General features: G+C 34.4%; 2 protein-coding genes across 2 annotated transcripts; both read left to right on the top strand.

The window, feature by feature from the left end:
* The first annotated feature begins 853 nt into the window (after positions 1-853).
* LOC306880233 (fatty acid-binding protein, brain-like) lies at positions 854-2,796 on the top strand. The gene is made up of 4 exons (XM_079433611.1): positions 854-1,028; positions 1,193-1,365; positions 1,498-1,599; positions 1,706-2,796. The coding sequence occupies exons 1-4, from the start codon at positions 956-958 to the stop codon at positions 1,754-1,756; spliced, it is 399 nt and encodes a 132-aa protein (XP_079289737.1). The 5' UTR covers positions 854-955; the 3' UTR covers positions 1,757-2,796.
* A 23-nt stretch (positions 2,797-2,819) lies between these two features.
* LOC306880225 (cyclic GMP-AMP phosphodiesterase SMPDL3A-like) lies at positions 2,820-12,050 on the top strand. Its single transcript, XM_079433601.1, has 8 exons — positions 2,820-3,004; positions 5,544-5,757; positions 5,927-6,071; positions 6,822-6,918; positions 7,243-7,406; positions 7,595-7,775; positions 8,146-8,270; positions 11,556-12,050. Exons 1-8 carry the CDS (start codon positions 2,905-2,907, stop codon positions 11,859-11,861), a joined length of 1,332 nt encoding a protein of 443 aa, XP_079289727.1. The 5' UTR covers positions 2,820-2,904; the 3' UTR covers positions 11,862-12,050.
* Positions 12,051-14,386: the final 2,336 nt, after the last annotated feature.

The raw sequence follows: 14,386 nt of genomic DNA, 5'->3' as shown, positions 1-14,386 counted from the left end.
TTTTATAATATTAGGGCACAAAAAATATTGCAGTAGATTTTATTTTGGAAAAACAAACAAACAAAAAAATAAAACATAATATCATTACAAAATAGTCCTGTCAAACAATTAATCGTGATTAATCGCATCCAAAATAAAAGTGTTTGTTTACAGAATATGTGTGTGTACTGTGTATATTTATTATGTAAATATAAAAACACACACATGCATGTATATATTTAAGAACAATATGTAACGTTTATATTAAATATATTTATATATGATATACATTATATGAATATAAATATATACATGTAAATATTTTCAAAATATATGCTGTATGTATGTGTATTTATATAGGCTATACATAATAAATATACACAACACACATATATTATGTAAACAAAAACTTTTATTTTGGATGCAATTAATTGCGATTAATCGTTTGACAGCACTATAACAAAACACAATAAGTTTCTATTAATTTATGTAGTTTATAAATTGTGTGGTACGCCTATATGTAAAATTGTGTTGCTTTTAACGTTTTGAAGCTAAACAAAGCATTTGATCTTATCTACAAAATAGCACTGCAGATGTGGAATTTCGAGCATAAATATCAATATTCACCTAGAAAAGGTATTTATGTAGTTGGTGTATCTATATAGCATATATGCGATATGTACATTTTGTTGCTGTTAATGGAACTAAACAAAGCATTAGATAGAATGGAACGCAAATTTGTTTATTCAGTTTATGAAAAACTTTTACAAACTCAGCAGTCAATCAAATGTTTCAGTTTTGGCTAACAGCCAATGGGAAAGCTGACTCCTCCCACTCCTGCTTAATCTTTGTCTTGGAGCTGAAAAAAAAAACTATTTAAGATCCTTTGCAAAGAGATAATGCAGCTGCGTTTCCTACAGAGCATTAATATAAAATTTAGTATTTGTTTATTGATCAGAAAAGCTTAATTTTAAAAATGGTAGATGCTTTCTGTGGCACATGGAAACTGGTCAGCAGTGACAACTTTGATGAGTATATGAAAGCTCTAGGTAAGTTTTATCATAATAATATCAGTAATAATAACTATTAATATAGTTTTTTCTTTCTGAATTTATTTTTATTTGAATTACAGACACATCCCAAGGGTATTAAAGACCCTGGTTTTAGTGAACATTGCATGACTTCAATGCATCAGATTTTATTTTTTTCTAAGGTGTTGGGTTTGCAACAAGACAAGTTGGAAATGTGACTAAACCGACGGTCATCATCTCGAAAGAGGGAGACAAAATGGTCCTAAAAACACAGAGTACTTTGAAGAACATTGAGATCTCATTCACACTGGGAGAGGAGTTTGATGAGACCACCGCAGATGACCGACACTGTAAAGTAGGTCTGGAAAAAAAAAGTTTCATAACATGATTTAATGGGAAGTTTTACCACAGGAAACAATACATTCCCATCTCAGAGGAGATGTGTTCTGTCTGAGATGAATGCACAGTGATGTGTTCTTTTTACCAGTCCACTGTGGTGATGGATGGAGACCAGCTTGTTCATGTGCAGAAGTGGGATGGAAAAGAGACCACTCATGTCCGGGAGATCAAAGACGGGGAGATGGTGATGGTAAGGCTCTTTTCAGTATAGACAATAAACTCAACATTAGCTCTTCACTGTTCATATATTAGTATTTGATAACTTTAATGACTTGCTGATTATAATTTTATTTTAGAAACTCACCCTTGGGGACGTGGTGGCTGTGCGTACCTTTGAAAAAGCATAATTTTTGGGAAAAGCCTACTGTGAGGATTTGTCCTTCTCCAGGCAGCAACAAGTCAAGTTGAGCTTTATTGTCTTTCTGCTACATGTGTGGACATATAGTGGAACGAAATGTCGTGTCTCGCAGGACCAAGGTGCTACATACTAGTTAAACATACAACAATGCAAGTATAAGGAAAAAAAAACTAAACAATAGAGCATCTGACTATACATATACTATAAATACTATACCTAGTTGCCTAGACATACACAAACTGAGACTGTATAAGAACTTTACATATATATTGTACATGAAATTGTGCAAAAAAATAAATAAATAAAAAAAGTGTATATATATTTCGTACATTAAATTGTTGTGCAGATTAAAGAGAGATTTTGTGGGAAGCAGCGCATAGTGCAAAAAGATATGTAGTGCATATTTACAGATACGATGTGCTTTGATGCATACCGAAAGAAAAACTTTGCACTTCATTCCTCCAAATATAAAAGCATGGACTACAAATATTTTTGATCCAATTTCTTTTTAATACTTTTGAGTCAGTACGATTCATTTGTAATAAACAACCAAACAAAATAAAAATGACTCGTGTGTTCCTTGATGAGATTAAGGTCAGTTGTTTTGTAATTTTACAATTTATTCATTTAAATGTATGTTTTTGTGGTATATATAGAGAGAGAGAGAGAGAGTAAAGTGTGTAGATGATGTCATAATGACAGGCTTCAGATGTGTATGATGTCCATTCAGTACATAAACAGAAATGGGTTAAAGGAAAACCCAATTTTTTGTTATTTCAGATAGATATGAAACATTGTATTGAGTTACTACTTGGGCTGAAAAATAGTAAAGCAAAACGCACTAGGTCTATATGTGAATCTCTTATGTTATTTGTATGATTGTCTCATACCTTTTTTTCATTATTATTTCTTATGTTCTCATATGTTACATATAGTCTGTATAATATTTTTCTATACAATATGTTGGATTGACTGCTGTTATGTTCATTGGCTGTAATATGAAAAAAAAATAAAAAAAATTGGCCATTCAGTGCGCGTGACTACATAAGGTTGCGTAAACAAAGCGTCACGTGAGTGCCGCTTGTTTTTCCTGTATTGGTTTACACGTACGGCTTAATAATACAGAAACTCGCAGGAATGGCTTTACTCGTTCTATTATGTTTTCTTGGTCATGTTTGTAACCTGCAGGTTTCTGCTGCGCCGGTTAATAATGCCTTCAAACACCTGCAGAGCGCAGGTAAGTGTTTCAGAGTCACATCAGCTGTTACAGGTTCTTCATGTCTCCTGAAGGTGCTTTTATGCGTAAATTTGCTCTGTCGCGCACACACTTTGCATTTGCGTTTGCATTTGCTGCTCTGTTTTAGTTGTCTTGTCGTTTCTCCTATACAGTCAGATTTGTTTACATTTACAGTGGTCCATCTTACGGGCCTGTTGTTGTTGTTGACAAGGGGTCCGTTTCCCAAAATCAAAAGTTACGTCGATACCTGTAGAGTTTAGCGGAATTTACGATGCTTTTGAGAATCTTATCCCAGGTTTGCTGTTAGTTAGCAGCATATACAGTGAGCCAAATAAGTATTTGATACACTGCCGATTTTTCAAGTTTTCTCACTTACAAAGAATGAAGATATCTGTAATTTTCATCGTAGGTTCACCTCAACGGTGAGAGACAGAATATAAAAAAACAAATCCAGAAAATCACATTGTATGATTTTTAAATAATTAACTTCCATTTTATTGCATGAAATAAGTATGATACAATAGAAAAATATAATATTTGGTACAGAAACCTTTGTTTACAATTACAGAGGTCAGACGTTTCCTGTAGTTCTTGAGCAGGTTTGCACACACTGCAGCAGGGATTTTGGCCCACTCCTCCATGCAGGTCTTCTCCAGATCTTTCAGGTTTTGGGGCTGTCGCTGGGCAACACGGAGTTTCAGCTCCCTCCATAGATTTTCTACAGGGTTCAGGTCTGGAGACTGGCTAGGCCACTCCAGGACCTTGAAATGCTTCTTACGGAGCCACTCCTTAGTTGCCCTTGCGGTGTGTTTGGGGTCATTGACATGCTGGAAGACCCAGCCACGACCCATCTTCAATGCTTTTACTGCCCAAAATCTTGCGATGCATGGCCCCATCCATCCTCTCCTCAATACGGTGCAGTCGTCCTGTCCCCTTTGCAGAAAAGCACCCCCAAAGCATGATGTTTCCACCCCCATGCTTCACGGTTGGGATGATGTTCTTGGGATTGTACTCGTCCTTCTTCCTCCAAACACGGCGAGTGGAGTTTATACCAAAAAGTTCTATTTTGGTCTTATCTGACCACATGACCTTCTCCCATGCCTCCTCTGGATCATCCAGATGGTCTTTGGCAAACTTCAGACGGGCCTGGACATGTGCTGGCTTGAGCAGGGGGACCTTGCACGCGCTGCAGGATTTTAATCCATGACGGTGTAGTGTGTTACTAACGGTAACCGTTGAGACTGTGGTTCCAGCTCTTTTCAGGTCATTGACCAGGTCCTCCGTGTAGTTCTAGACTGATCCCTCACCTTTCTCATGATCATTGATACTCCACGAGGCGAGATCTTGCATGGAGCCCCAGTCCGAGGGAGATTGACAGTCATCTTGAATTTCTTCCATTTTTTAATAATTGCGCCAACAGTTGTTGCCTTCTCACCAAGCTGTTTGCCCATTGTCCTGTTGCCCATCCCAGCCTTGTGCATGTCTACAATTTTGTCCATAGTGTCCTTAGCCAGCTCTTTGGTCTTGCCCATAGTGGAGAGGTTGGAGTCTGATTGATTGAGTTTGTGAACAGGTGTCTTTTATACAGGTGTTGAGTTCAAACAGGTGCAATTAAAACAGGTAATGAGTGGAGGATAGGAGGGCTTCTTAAAGACAAACTAACAGGTCTGTGAGAGCCAGAATTCTTGCTGGTTGGTAGGTGATCAAATACTTATTTCATGCAATAAAATGGAAGTTAATTATTTAAAAATCATTTTTTTATATTCGGTCTCTCACCGTTGAGGTGTACCTACGATGAAAATTACAGATCTCTCCATTCTTTGTAAGTGGAAAAACTTGAAAAATCGGCAGTGTATCAAATACTTATTTGCCCCACTGTATGTTTGGGACTTTGAGACTGTTTTATTGGTTCTAAAATAATGATAGTTTAACTTTCTCAAATTGAATGAAGTCAAATAAATGTGATTTAATCTGAAAGATAAACTTATTACTTAAATTACATTAAGAAGAGCGTGCTGTGTAGACATTTAACAACTGTGTAATTGTGCTGAAATGAGATTTAGTGAAATTAGATTTTCTGTGGTCAAGAGAAAAATGAAAGGTTATTTAAGATGTAACTTGGACATTGAAATAGGTTGATACTTCAGAAATCTTGTTTACAGGAGCTGCTCATAAAATTGTGGTTTCATAATGCTGTTTTTTTGTGTTTTTTTTAAAGAATCATTTGTGTTCTTTTTGGGGTCAACAGTTAACAGCCAATGACATCTGTCTACTGGGTCAAATAAACAAACAAAAACAAATAAAACGTTTATATATATATATACATTTGCATGAGGAAGTCAATATAAAGAGTACATAAGGATTCATTAAGAATTAATTTCAAGTTCAGTGCTCTTTGAAAGCATGACAAGCTTTAGCGTTGTACCTTTGCAATGAAATATCTCCACAGAATGAGACACAATATTTGACATATCGGTGTATAATGAGAGTATTTTACATATTTGTGAAATTAATGTAACACAAACATTTTAAATTCCAGCTAAATTCTGGCATATCTCAGACCTGCACTTGGATCCAACCTACCATATCACGGAAGACCACACCAAAGTTTGTTTTTCCTCCAAGGGTGTTCCTGCAATGGACCCAGGAGTTTTTGGTGATTTCCTGTGTGATTCCCCATACCAGCTCATTCTCTCAGCATTCAGTTACATGAAACAAGCAGACCTGCATCCTGAGTTCATTATATGGACAGGGTATAAAGCAGTCTCATTTACTATCTTGCAGCTGTTCTGTGATTTTACTTGGGTTGTTAAATTTAAATTAAAGTAGGAGATAACTGAGGAGCTAATGAACACATCATGGTTTTGTTCTTTAATATTTTTATTAACTTTTTTTCTTTAAATGTCGTGCCCCTCATTGCAGAGACAGCCCTCCTCACGTCCCGAAAGAAGAACTGTCCACTGATGTAGTGATTGATGTTATTGCCAATATGACTCACACCATACGTCAGTTCTTCCCACAGCTGCCAGTTTATCCTGCCCTGGGCAACCACGACTACTGGCCACAGGTATTTCAATCCCAAGGGCAACTACACTTTTGGCTATAGAAATTCAATCCAAGACAACAGTTCTGTGGTCAAATAAAGTCCAAATGTTTTGGGTTGTTGAAATGGAAAATTTGCATGCTGCTTGTATACACTAAAAAAGTTAAACTTTTTTAAATATCAAACAATTCATATGAATATTTAGTTAAATAGTTTATTTATTTTTTATTTATTTTTTTAAATAAAAATACAAAAATAAAATAAATGTATTTATATAGTTTAACAAAAAAATAATGTGATGGAAAAACATTTCACACATTCTCACAACATTATCTGTGGCACTGAGTGGCTGCATTTATTTGATCAAAAAGACAGTAATATTTTGAAATATTTTTACAATTTAAAATAACTGTTTTAAGAAATAACTAAATAAAAATCACTATTTGAATATATTTAAAAATGTTATTTATTCCTGTGATGGTAACGCTGCATTTTCAGTAGTCTTTACTCCAGTCTTCAGTGTCACATGATCCTTCAGAAATGATTCTAATATGCTGATTTGGTGCTCAAGAAACTTTTAGTATTACTATAAATGTTGAAAACTGTTTTTGTTGATTTAATAATTTTATGGGATGCCATTTTTGAAACTTCTTGCTGTGTCTTTTGCGGAAATGTTAAAACTAGTATATGGTATTCTGAAAATACAAAATATTTTATTTTGAATCTTTTTATGCATTTTTTTTTCTTTTTTAAATCTTGCTTTAAAACTTTTAGGATCAGTTTCCAACATCTGCAAATGCGATTTATGATGCTGTAGCCAAACTCTGGTCTCCGTGGTTGAACCCAGAAGCTGTATCTACTTTGCAAAAAGGTAACTGATAATTAGTAAGATGTTCCACTATATGTGTCAATATTTAAATGATTTGATTATTTTGGAGGTAATGGATGCTTTATATAAAAATGGAAAATTATATAAAATATATAACATAAGTATATAATATATATATATATATATAAATTAATCATTTCAGTTTAAACTTAAAAAATTACATATATTTTTCCTACACATTTAAAAAAAAGTAAAAATTAGCTTTTTTCACTCTTTTTGACTGTGGTGTGCACACTTAACAGTGGACTTTAGCTGTGACAATATAGTAAGCTATTGACTCTTCGTATGTCACTTCTTTGCGTGAAGGTGGCTTTTACTCTCTTGTGATCAAACCTGGCCTCCGTCTGGTGAGTCTCAACACAAACCTGTACTACAGTCCTAATCAAGTGACCGTAAATATGACTGACCCTGCTGGGCAGTTCCAGTGGCTGCAGGAAACGCTTCAGCTGTCAAGACAAAAGCTGGAGAAGGTGAGTGTATTCTGTTTGATTTTACAAGGCATTTTAATTTTAGAAAGAACTCGCTGCATTGATCATACAGGGCCATTTTATTACAAGACTGTAAATTAACATTTGCATAGTGGTATGCCCATGTAAGTGACAGCAGTGATGTGTGAGTGACTGCTGACCTTAATTTCACTGTCATCTGTTCTTCTGAGGTCTATGTAATTGCTCACGTCCCCATCGGTTACCTACCCTATGCTATAAATACAACAGCTGTCCGAGAAAGCTACAATGAACAACTTGTCAAAATATTTCGCAACTACAGTGACGTCGTTGAGGGTCAATTCTACGGTCACACTCATCGAGACAGCATAATGGTTCTGCTGGATCAACAAGGTAATACAATTTAATTAAATATATATAAAAATATTTTATATATAAATGAATCTAACATTTTTCCTTAATATACATACATGCATGTGTGTATTTATATATACATAATTAATAATACATATACACAGTACACACACATATAGTATGTAAACATAAAATCAAAACATGAGTCAAGGAAAACGTGTAAAAAATTCATTATTGACATAAATTTGGTTAATTTATTAGCATGGAAGTGGTGAATGCATCGCATTGTGCGATGCAGTCTTTGAAACCACAGTATATTGCTCAGATTGTAGTTAGTAAATCAGATAGCCTATATGAATACAGAACATTAAATCTACTAATTTATGTCTTATTCATACTTTTATTCAAGGGAAACCTGTGAACTCTATATTTGTCACACCTGCTGTTACACCTATCAAAAGTCTATTGGAGCCATTTTCGAACAATCCTGGTGTCCGTGCGTATCTGTACCACCCTGAGAATTATGGTTTATTGGTAAGTGTCCACCAACTAGCAAGTTTAAAGGGGTAATTTGATGCAAAATTCACTTTTACATGTTGTTTGAACATAAATGTGCGTTGGCAGTGTTTGTTTTTGAAGGGAATGCGCCCTCCGATCTACCTAAATGAGTTTCGCTTTGCACAAATCGTTCATGATCAAGGTTCACCTACAGAAGAAATGAGTATAAGGGTTTTTTCTTTTTTAATGAATCTTTGCAAATCACCTTTCCTAATAATGTGCTAGTTAGAAAGTTCCGTAGCTAAAGGAAGAGAGGGGCAGGGTTTATTTATAGAATTTAAAGGGACATGCACTGAAACGGCTTGCTGTGAACGGATGTGTTTTTGACACAGTAAAAAGCATGTTGATTTACACTACCATTGAGAAATTTTAACTAAAGTATGTTATAGACTTTTCATTTAAGATGCGTTACTTTTTTGGGGTTAAAAATTATCCGAAATCAATATTTGAGCATGTACATATCCAGCCCGTGTTAAAAACTATCACCTTACTTTAGCCCGATTCACAACGGTTAGCTTTTAATAATGTTTTCTAATTTGAGTGGTTTTTGCGGGAAATTTGAGCATGGCACTGCATCATTACGTCACGTCTGTAAACATAAAGAAGTTGTCCCGGCTAGTAGGCTATCACATGTGAGGATCTTGCAGGTGACGGCTCGTTTATAGCCTTTTCTCACAGCAGCTGGAATAATTAAACGTATCATTTTGATGGCGGATTGTAATCCAGAAAGGATTATGTGTTTATGAAACACATGTGAATGAAATTAAATTATATTCCAGTTTTAAATGTGCTGATTATAGATCGCCTGGGATTACACAAGATTTATTTTTTAAAGAAAACCAGTTTGAAGGGAGCATAATTTGCTTTTTGGGTCAAAAGAATTTCTTAATATGAAATACGAATGGCATGACAAGTAGATTAGACTGTACAGAAATTGAAATCTACACGTTAATACACACTATACCCATAGTTACACAATGCTGATGTTGTTAACATTAATTAACCAATGAAAACTAGCCTTTGAGCTAATTTGGGTACATTTACATTCATGAATGTTGATTAATGTACACTGTCCCTTTTTGTGAAATAAATAAATAAAATAAAATTAATAATTTGAGAATAAAGTATAACAATACAATAATAATAATTTGCACAGTTTATTTACTTTTAGCTTTTAGTTCTTTTATTTACTTTTTTGGTTCAGTTCTGTCCACTTTTGTTTTGTTAAAAATAGTATGGTATGGAATATGAAAAATTTCAAATGCTGGGTTTAGTTTTGTTCCCATTTTTGTTTTTTGTTTTGTTATTACTTTTATTTTATTTTGGGAACAATATGGGAATGATCTTGACACATAGCCTAGAGAGTATTTCAAATGCTGGGTTTTTATTTTATTTTATTTTTGAATTATGGTTTACTGGTAAGTGTGCACCAAGTTTAAGCACTGATTTATTTACTTTGAGCACATTCCCCTTACAATTTTTATTGCATTGACAGCCTGGAGGAGAATATTTCAAATGTTGAGTAGGGCTGGGTATCGAGTTCGATACTTTTAGGCCAAATTGCCTCGCTACCATCGAGTATCGAAAGACGTCTTGTCGTTCGGTACCAAATTTCGATACCTAAGGAGTTAACTTCATAAACGTCGGTGAGAGCGATTCGAAAGCGTATGGTCTGCTCTCTCTATATTTACTACACACAGACTGAAGCGCGTGTATTAAATTTTAAAAATGTAAATTTAATTAAATTTTATTTAATTTTAATAGTAAACCCCCTTTGTTTGCCAAAATAAATAAAGTTTGATTTTCAATAATTTAAAGATAAATGAAATTAATGTTTTATGCCTTAATTTGAAAACCACATACAGAACACAGAATTTCTGAGGAAAAAGAAAACATTTCATAAGGCTATTTTAAGAATAAATTTGAATAAACCAAGTTGTTTTTATGCATTCAAATAATTAGACATACTACAACACAGAATTTAATAACAATAAAACATATGGTGAAAGAAAATAAAACACCCACTTATGAAAGTGGATAAAGATTTGATAAAGGTCTGAGCTATGCGTTTTAAAATCGACTCTACCGTGCGACTCCACCGGGCAGGGACACCGGCAAGGGATAGTAGTAGCTTTTTATTTAATTTTTTCATTGATATGTTTATTATTGAAATGTTGTTGTTATATGCATGTGTTAATTTTATTTAATTTCTTTATTTTCTTAAATATGTGGGTAGATAGTATTTATAGAGTTGTAACTTTTTAGTTTTAGTTACTTTTTCTTATTTGTAAGTCGCTTTGGACAAAAGCGTCTGCTAAATGACAAAAGTAAAAAAGTAAAGAGTGTAAAGACCATCGACTCTACCGTGCGACTCCACCGGGCAGGGACACCGGCAAGGGATAGTAGTAGCTTTTTATTTAATTTTTTCATTGATATGTTTATTATTGAAATGTTGTTGTTATATGCATGTGTTAATTTTATTTAATTTCTTTATTTTCTTAAATATGTGGGTAGATAGTATTTATAGAGTTGTAACTTTTTAGTTTTAGTTACTTTTTCTTATTTGTAAGTCGCTTTGGACAAAAGCGTCTGCTAAATGACAAAAGTAAGTAAGTAAGTAAGTAAAATGAACATGCACTCGTGTAAACATAACCTAACAGATGTGTAAACTGAAAACTATTTGAACTTTCTTAAAATTATTTGCACTGATTTATTGTGTTGGATATATTTTGTTCCTTTATGAGGCTTTGAGTCTGAGAGCTATTTCAGCTTGTTGAAATGTCAAATGTAATCTTGTTAAAACTGATTTCATAAAATTGGTATAGAAAAAAGTATCGTTCAGGAACTGGTATTGAACTCAAGGTATCGGTATCGGTATCGAAAATGTTTGAACGATACCCAGCCCTAATGTTTAGTTCAGTTCTGTCCACAATTACTATATTTAATTTAACTTAATTTAATTATGGTTTAATGGTGAGTTCAAGCACTGACTTAATTACTTTTTGCAAATTCTCCTTACAATTATTAGTGTTTTGTATTAAAATGCATCTTTTAAATTCGGATATTTTGAGTTGTTTGAAGCTAAATGTTTGGCTTAAATAACTTCACCACCGTTGTGCAATTCCTGTTTCTGAATGATTAATGGTAGCGTCAGTTCTAATTACATGGTGTGTTTTAATCAAGGTGCCAGCTCAGTGTGTCTCTTCCATTGCATCCCTTCTTACAATCACTCTCTCTCTCTCTTTTTTTTTTCCTCCAAAGGATATTTGGCAGTTCTATTTAAATCTCACAGAAGCAAACCTGGAACAAAAATCAGACTGGAAGCTGGAGTACATTATGACTGAGGCTTTTGATATTGACAACATTCAGCCAAACAACTTGCATGAACTTGCTCTTAGGTTCGAGCAGCCACAGAGCAAAGACTTTGACAAGTATTTTAACCATTTTATGGTGAGCTACAACTTCAGCCTCACATGCGAGGGTTTGTGCAAAACAATTCAGGTGTGTGCTGTGCACTTTTTGGATCAAGAAACCTACGCACAATGTATTGCGAAAGCAGGCATATAGAGTAAGCCGTTACAGTTCTAGAGTATATACTTGAATTACTCACTTCAAACTTGATCATCTCTCTAAAAAGATTATTTTAAAGTTTTTTTTTTTTTTAGTTTAAAAGAAATCAGGGAACCTTTGATTTAAAGAATAATAATAGAGTGAATCTCAGGAAAACATCTCCCTTCACCCCAAAACCAAAAGGATAAAAAAAAGCTATAATATATATATATATATATATTTGTAATTGCCATTATTCTTATTAATGAAATTTATTATAGTTTTTTCTTTTATTGTATTGCAGTTAAACCTATAATAAAAAAATAATGCAGTATTAAATAAAAATAAAATTTAAAAAAGGGTACAACAAATAATACTCTTAACAAACACTTAATTTTCTTTATATGAATTATAATTTATTTTTTGTTTTTCATTTTGGGGTGAAACAATACCTGCTTCTTGAGGTTTTTTTTTTTTATTATTAGATTTAGTTGTGAAAATTGAACTAATTTTTAAGGCACTTTAAAATCTGTTTTTAAATTTAATTGTAAATGATTGTAATGCTTTTTATACTTGATTAAATATGTAATTGCACAAATAATTATGCATTGTTGTTTTTTTTACCTGATATAACTTGTCGTACTTTAACACACCACAGTTTTACTAGTACTGGTCACCTGTTTAGAAAAACCATGCATAAAATCCCTGTACCCCATCCAGAGGCCCCATACACACTCGGACCCCTCGCTGCTCACTGCCTCCACTGAGGGTCTTATGAAATGTTCTCTAGTTCATTTGTCTGCACCCCCTCCTCGTGTGGTCATTAGCATTCGAGTGCTAGACTGCCTTTGATGACTCACAATGGATTGTGGAGGCAGAAAGTTGACACCGAAATAAAGGGGGAACCGTGGTAACTCTGGCAGGTTGTTTTAACGACTGACTGAGATGCTCTAATCAGCATTCATCAGTGCTCTGCCAATCATCTCCCTCAGAGTTCCCCATAGAGACTCATCTGTAACGGGGACGGGTCAATATTTGCCCTGCCGCACTGGCGGAGCTGAAGGAGGGATGGCTTTTTTTAAGTGTGGGCCACACAAGGCTGTGCCGAGGTGGGCTGGAGTTTGACAGGTGCATAAATCTCGGAGAGCTTTTTGTCTCCCATCTTGGATTGGTGAGCAGAAGACATTGTCCTGGAAAAGAGAGTGTTTCAAATGCTGGATTCAGTATTTAATTTTTTTTATTATATTATATATTTTTTTACTTTTTTATTTTATTTTACTTCTATTATAATACATTTTTTATTTATTATTTTTTTTAATTTTGGAAAACATATTACAGTAATGGACTTTGTACATAGCGTGGTATTTCAAATGCTGGGTTCAGTTCTGTCCACTTATTTTATTTTAAATTTTTGGAAAAAAAATATAGTATATTATAGTAATATACATTTTATTTAATTTTTTATTATTTCTATTGCAATTTATTTTCATTTATTCACTTTTTTCAATTTTGGAAAAAATATTATAGTAATGGACTTGATACATAGCGTGGAGAGAATTTCAAATGGTTCATTTCTGTCCATAAGTGTGTTGTTTTGTTTTGTGAAAAATCTTATGTTAATGGGGTTGACACGCCTGTAGAAACAAATGCCAGACATTGTAGAATGGCCCTTACATTATGGTATAAACTAGCGAATCGTGGTTTGCGAATCGTCCCAAGATGCATTGCTTACTACGAACCTCATTTTACCGCCAAATGTCCTTTGCTGTAAACATATAAGACCCCAGGGTCTAATCATAACAGATTACTTACTGGCCGATTAGCTAGTTATTGCTGTCACATATACTCAGCTCTGCTGGCAGTCCTGTGTCTACATTAAAAGTTAAGGAGCTGTAACAGGGAAGGTCAGTGCTAGAGACCGGCATGGGTCAACTCGCCACTGATTACAGGGCCTCATTATGCTTGGGCAAACCCTCATCACAGCCTGTTCAGTCTTCAGACTATTGCTTTGATGGGCCTGCTTAACATACTGCACTATTTAAACTGTGGATTACTGTAGTGATTGTGTAACTATGGCAGCCCCCAAGGAATTGAAATTAATGGAATATGCTGGTTAATTTTATGAGCTGAGGCAGTAGGGAGATTATTACAAAGCTCTTGACCTGCTTTCATTTAGCTTAGTTATAGCCCAATGTGTTTTCAGCCTTCATATTTCATATTTGATACATCAGTTTGCATACTTGAAATTGCTCAAACAATTGATCATGGCACCACAACACCAGTCATGAGTTTGGTTCTCAAGGAATAAAAGCATACATTTACATTTACTTTTATTCATTTAGCTGACGCTTTTATCCAAAGCGACTTACAATTGCTATATATGTCAGAGGTCGCACGCCTCTGGAGCAACTAGGGGTTAAGTGTCTTGCTCAGGGACACATTGGTGTCTCACATTGGATTCGAACCCGGGTCTCTCACACCAAAGGCATGTGTCTTATCCACTGCGCCACCACCACTCACAAGGCTGTAGCGTACTTATATTG

Source organism: Barbus barbus, assembly GCF_936440315.1.
Source record: "Barbus barbus genome assembly, chromosome: 14".
NCBI lineage: Eukaryota > Metazoa > Chordata > Actinopteri > Cypriniformes > Cyprinidae > Barbus > Barbus barbus.
The sequence above is the reverse complement of the archived record's forward strand: the minus strand, read 5'-3'. Positions and strand labels throughout refer to the sequence as shown.

Coding starts and splice junctions, on each gene's coding strand:
- LOC306880233 (XM_079433611.1), top strand. CDS start 956: ATGGTAGATGCTTTCTGTGGCACATGGAAACTGGTCAGCAGTGACAAC. Junction 1,029..1,192: donor TGAGTATATGAAAGCTCTAG/GTAAGTTTTATC, acceptor TTTTTTTCTAAG/GTGTTGGGTTTGCAACAAGA. Junction 1,366..1,497: donor CAGATGACCGACACTGTAAA/GTAGGTCTGGAA, acceptor TCTTTTTACCAG/TCCACTGTGGTGATGGATGG.
- LOC306880225 (XM_079433601.1), top strand. CDS start 2,905: ATGGCTTTACTCGTTCTATTATGTTTTCTTGGTCATGTTTGTAACCTG. Junction 5,758..5,926: donor GAGTTCATTATATGGACAGG/GTATAAAGCAGT, acceptor CCCTCATTGCAG/AGACAGCCCTCCTCACGTCC. Junction 6,072..6,821: donor ACCACGACTACTGGCCACAG/GTATTTCAATCC, acceptor TAAAACTTTTAG/GATCAGTTTCCAACATCTGC.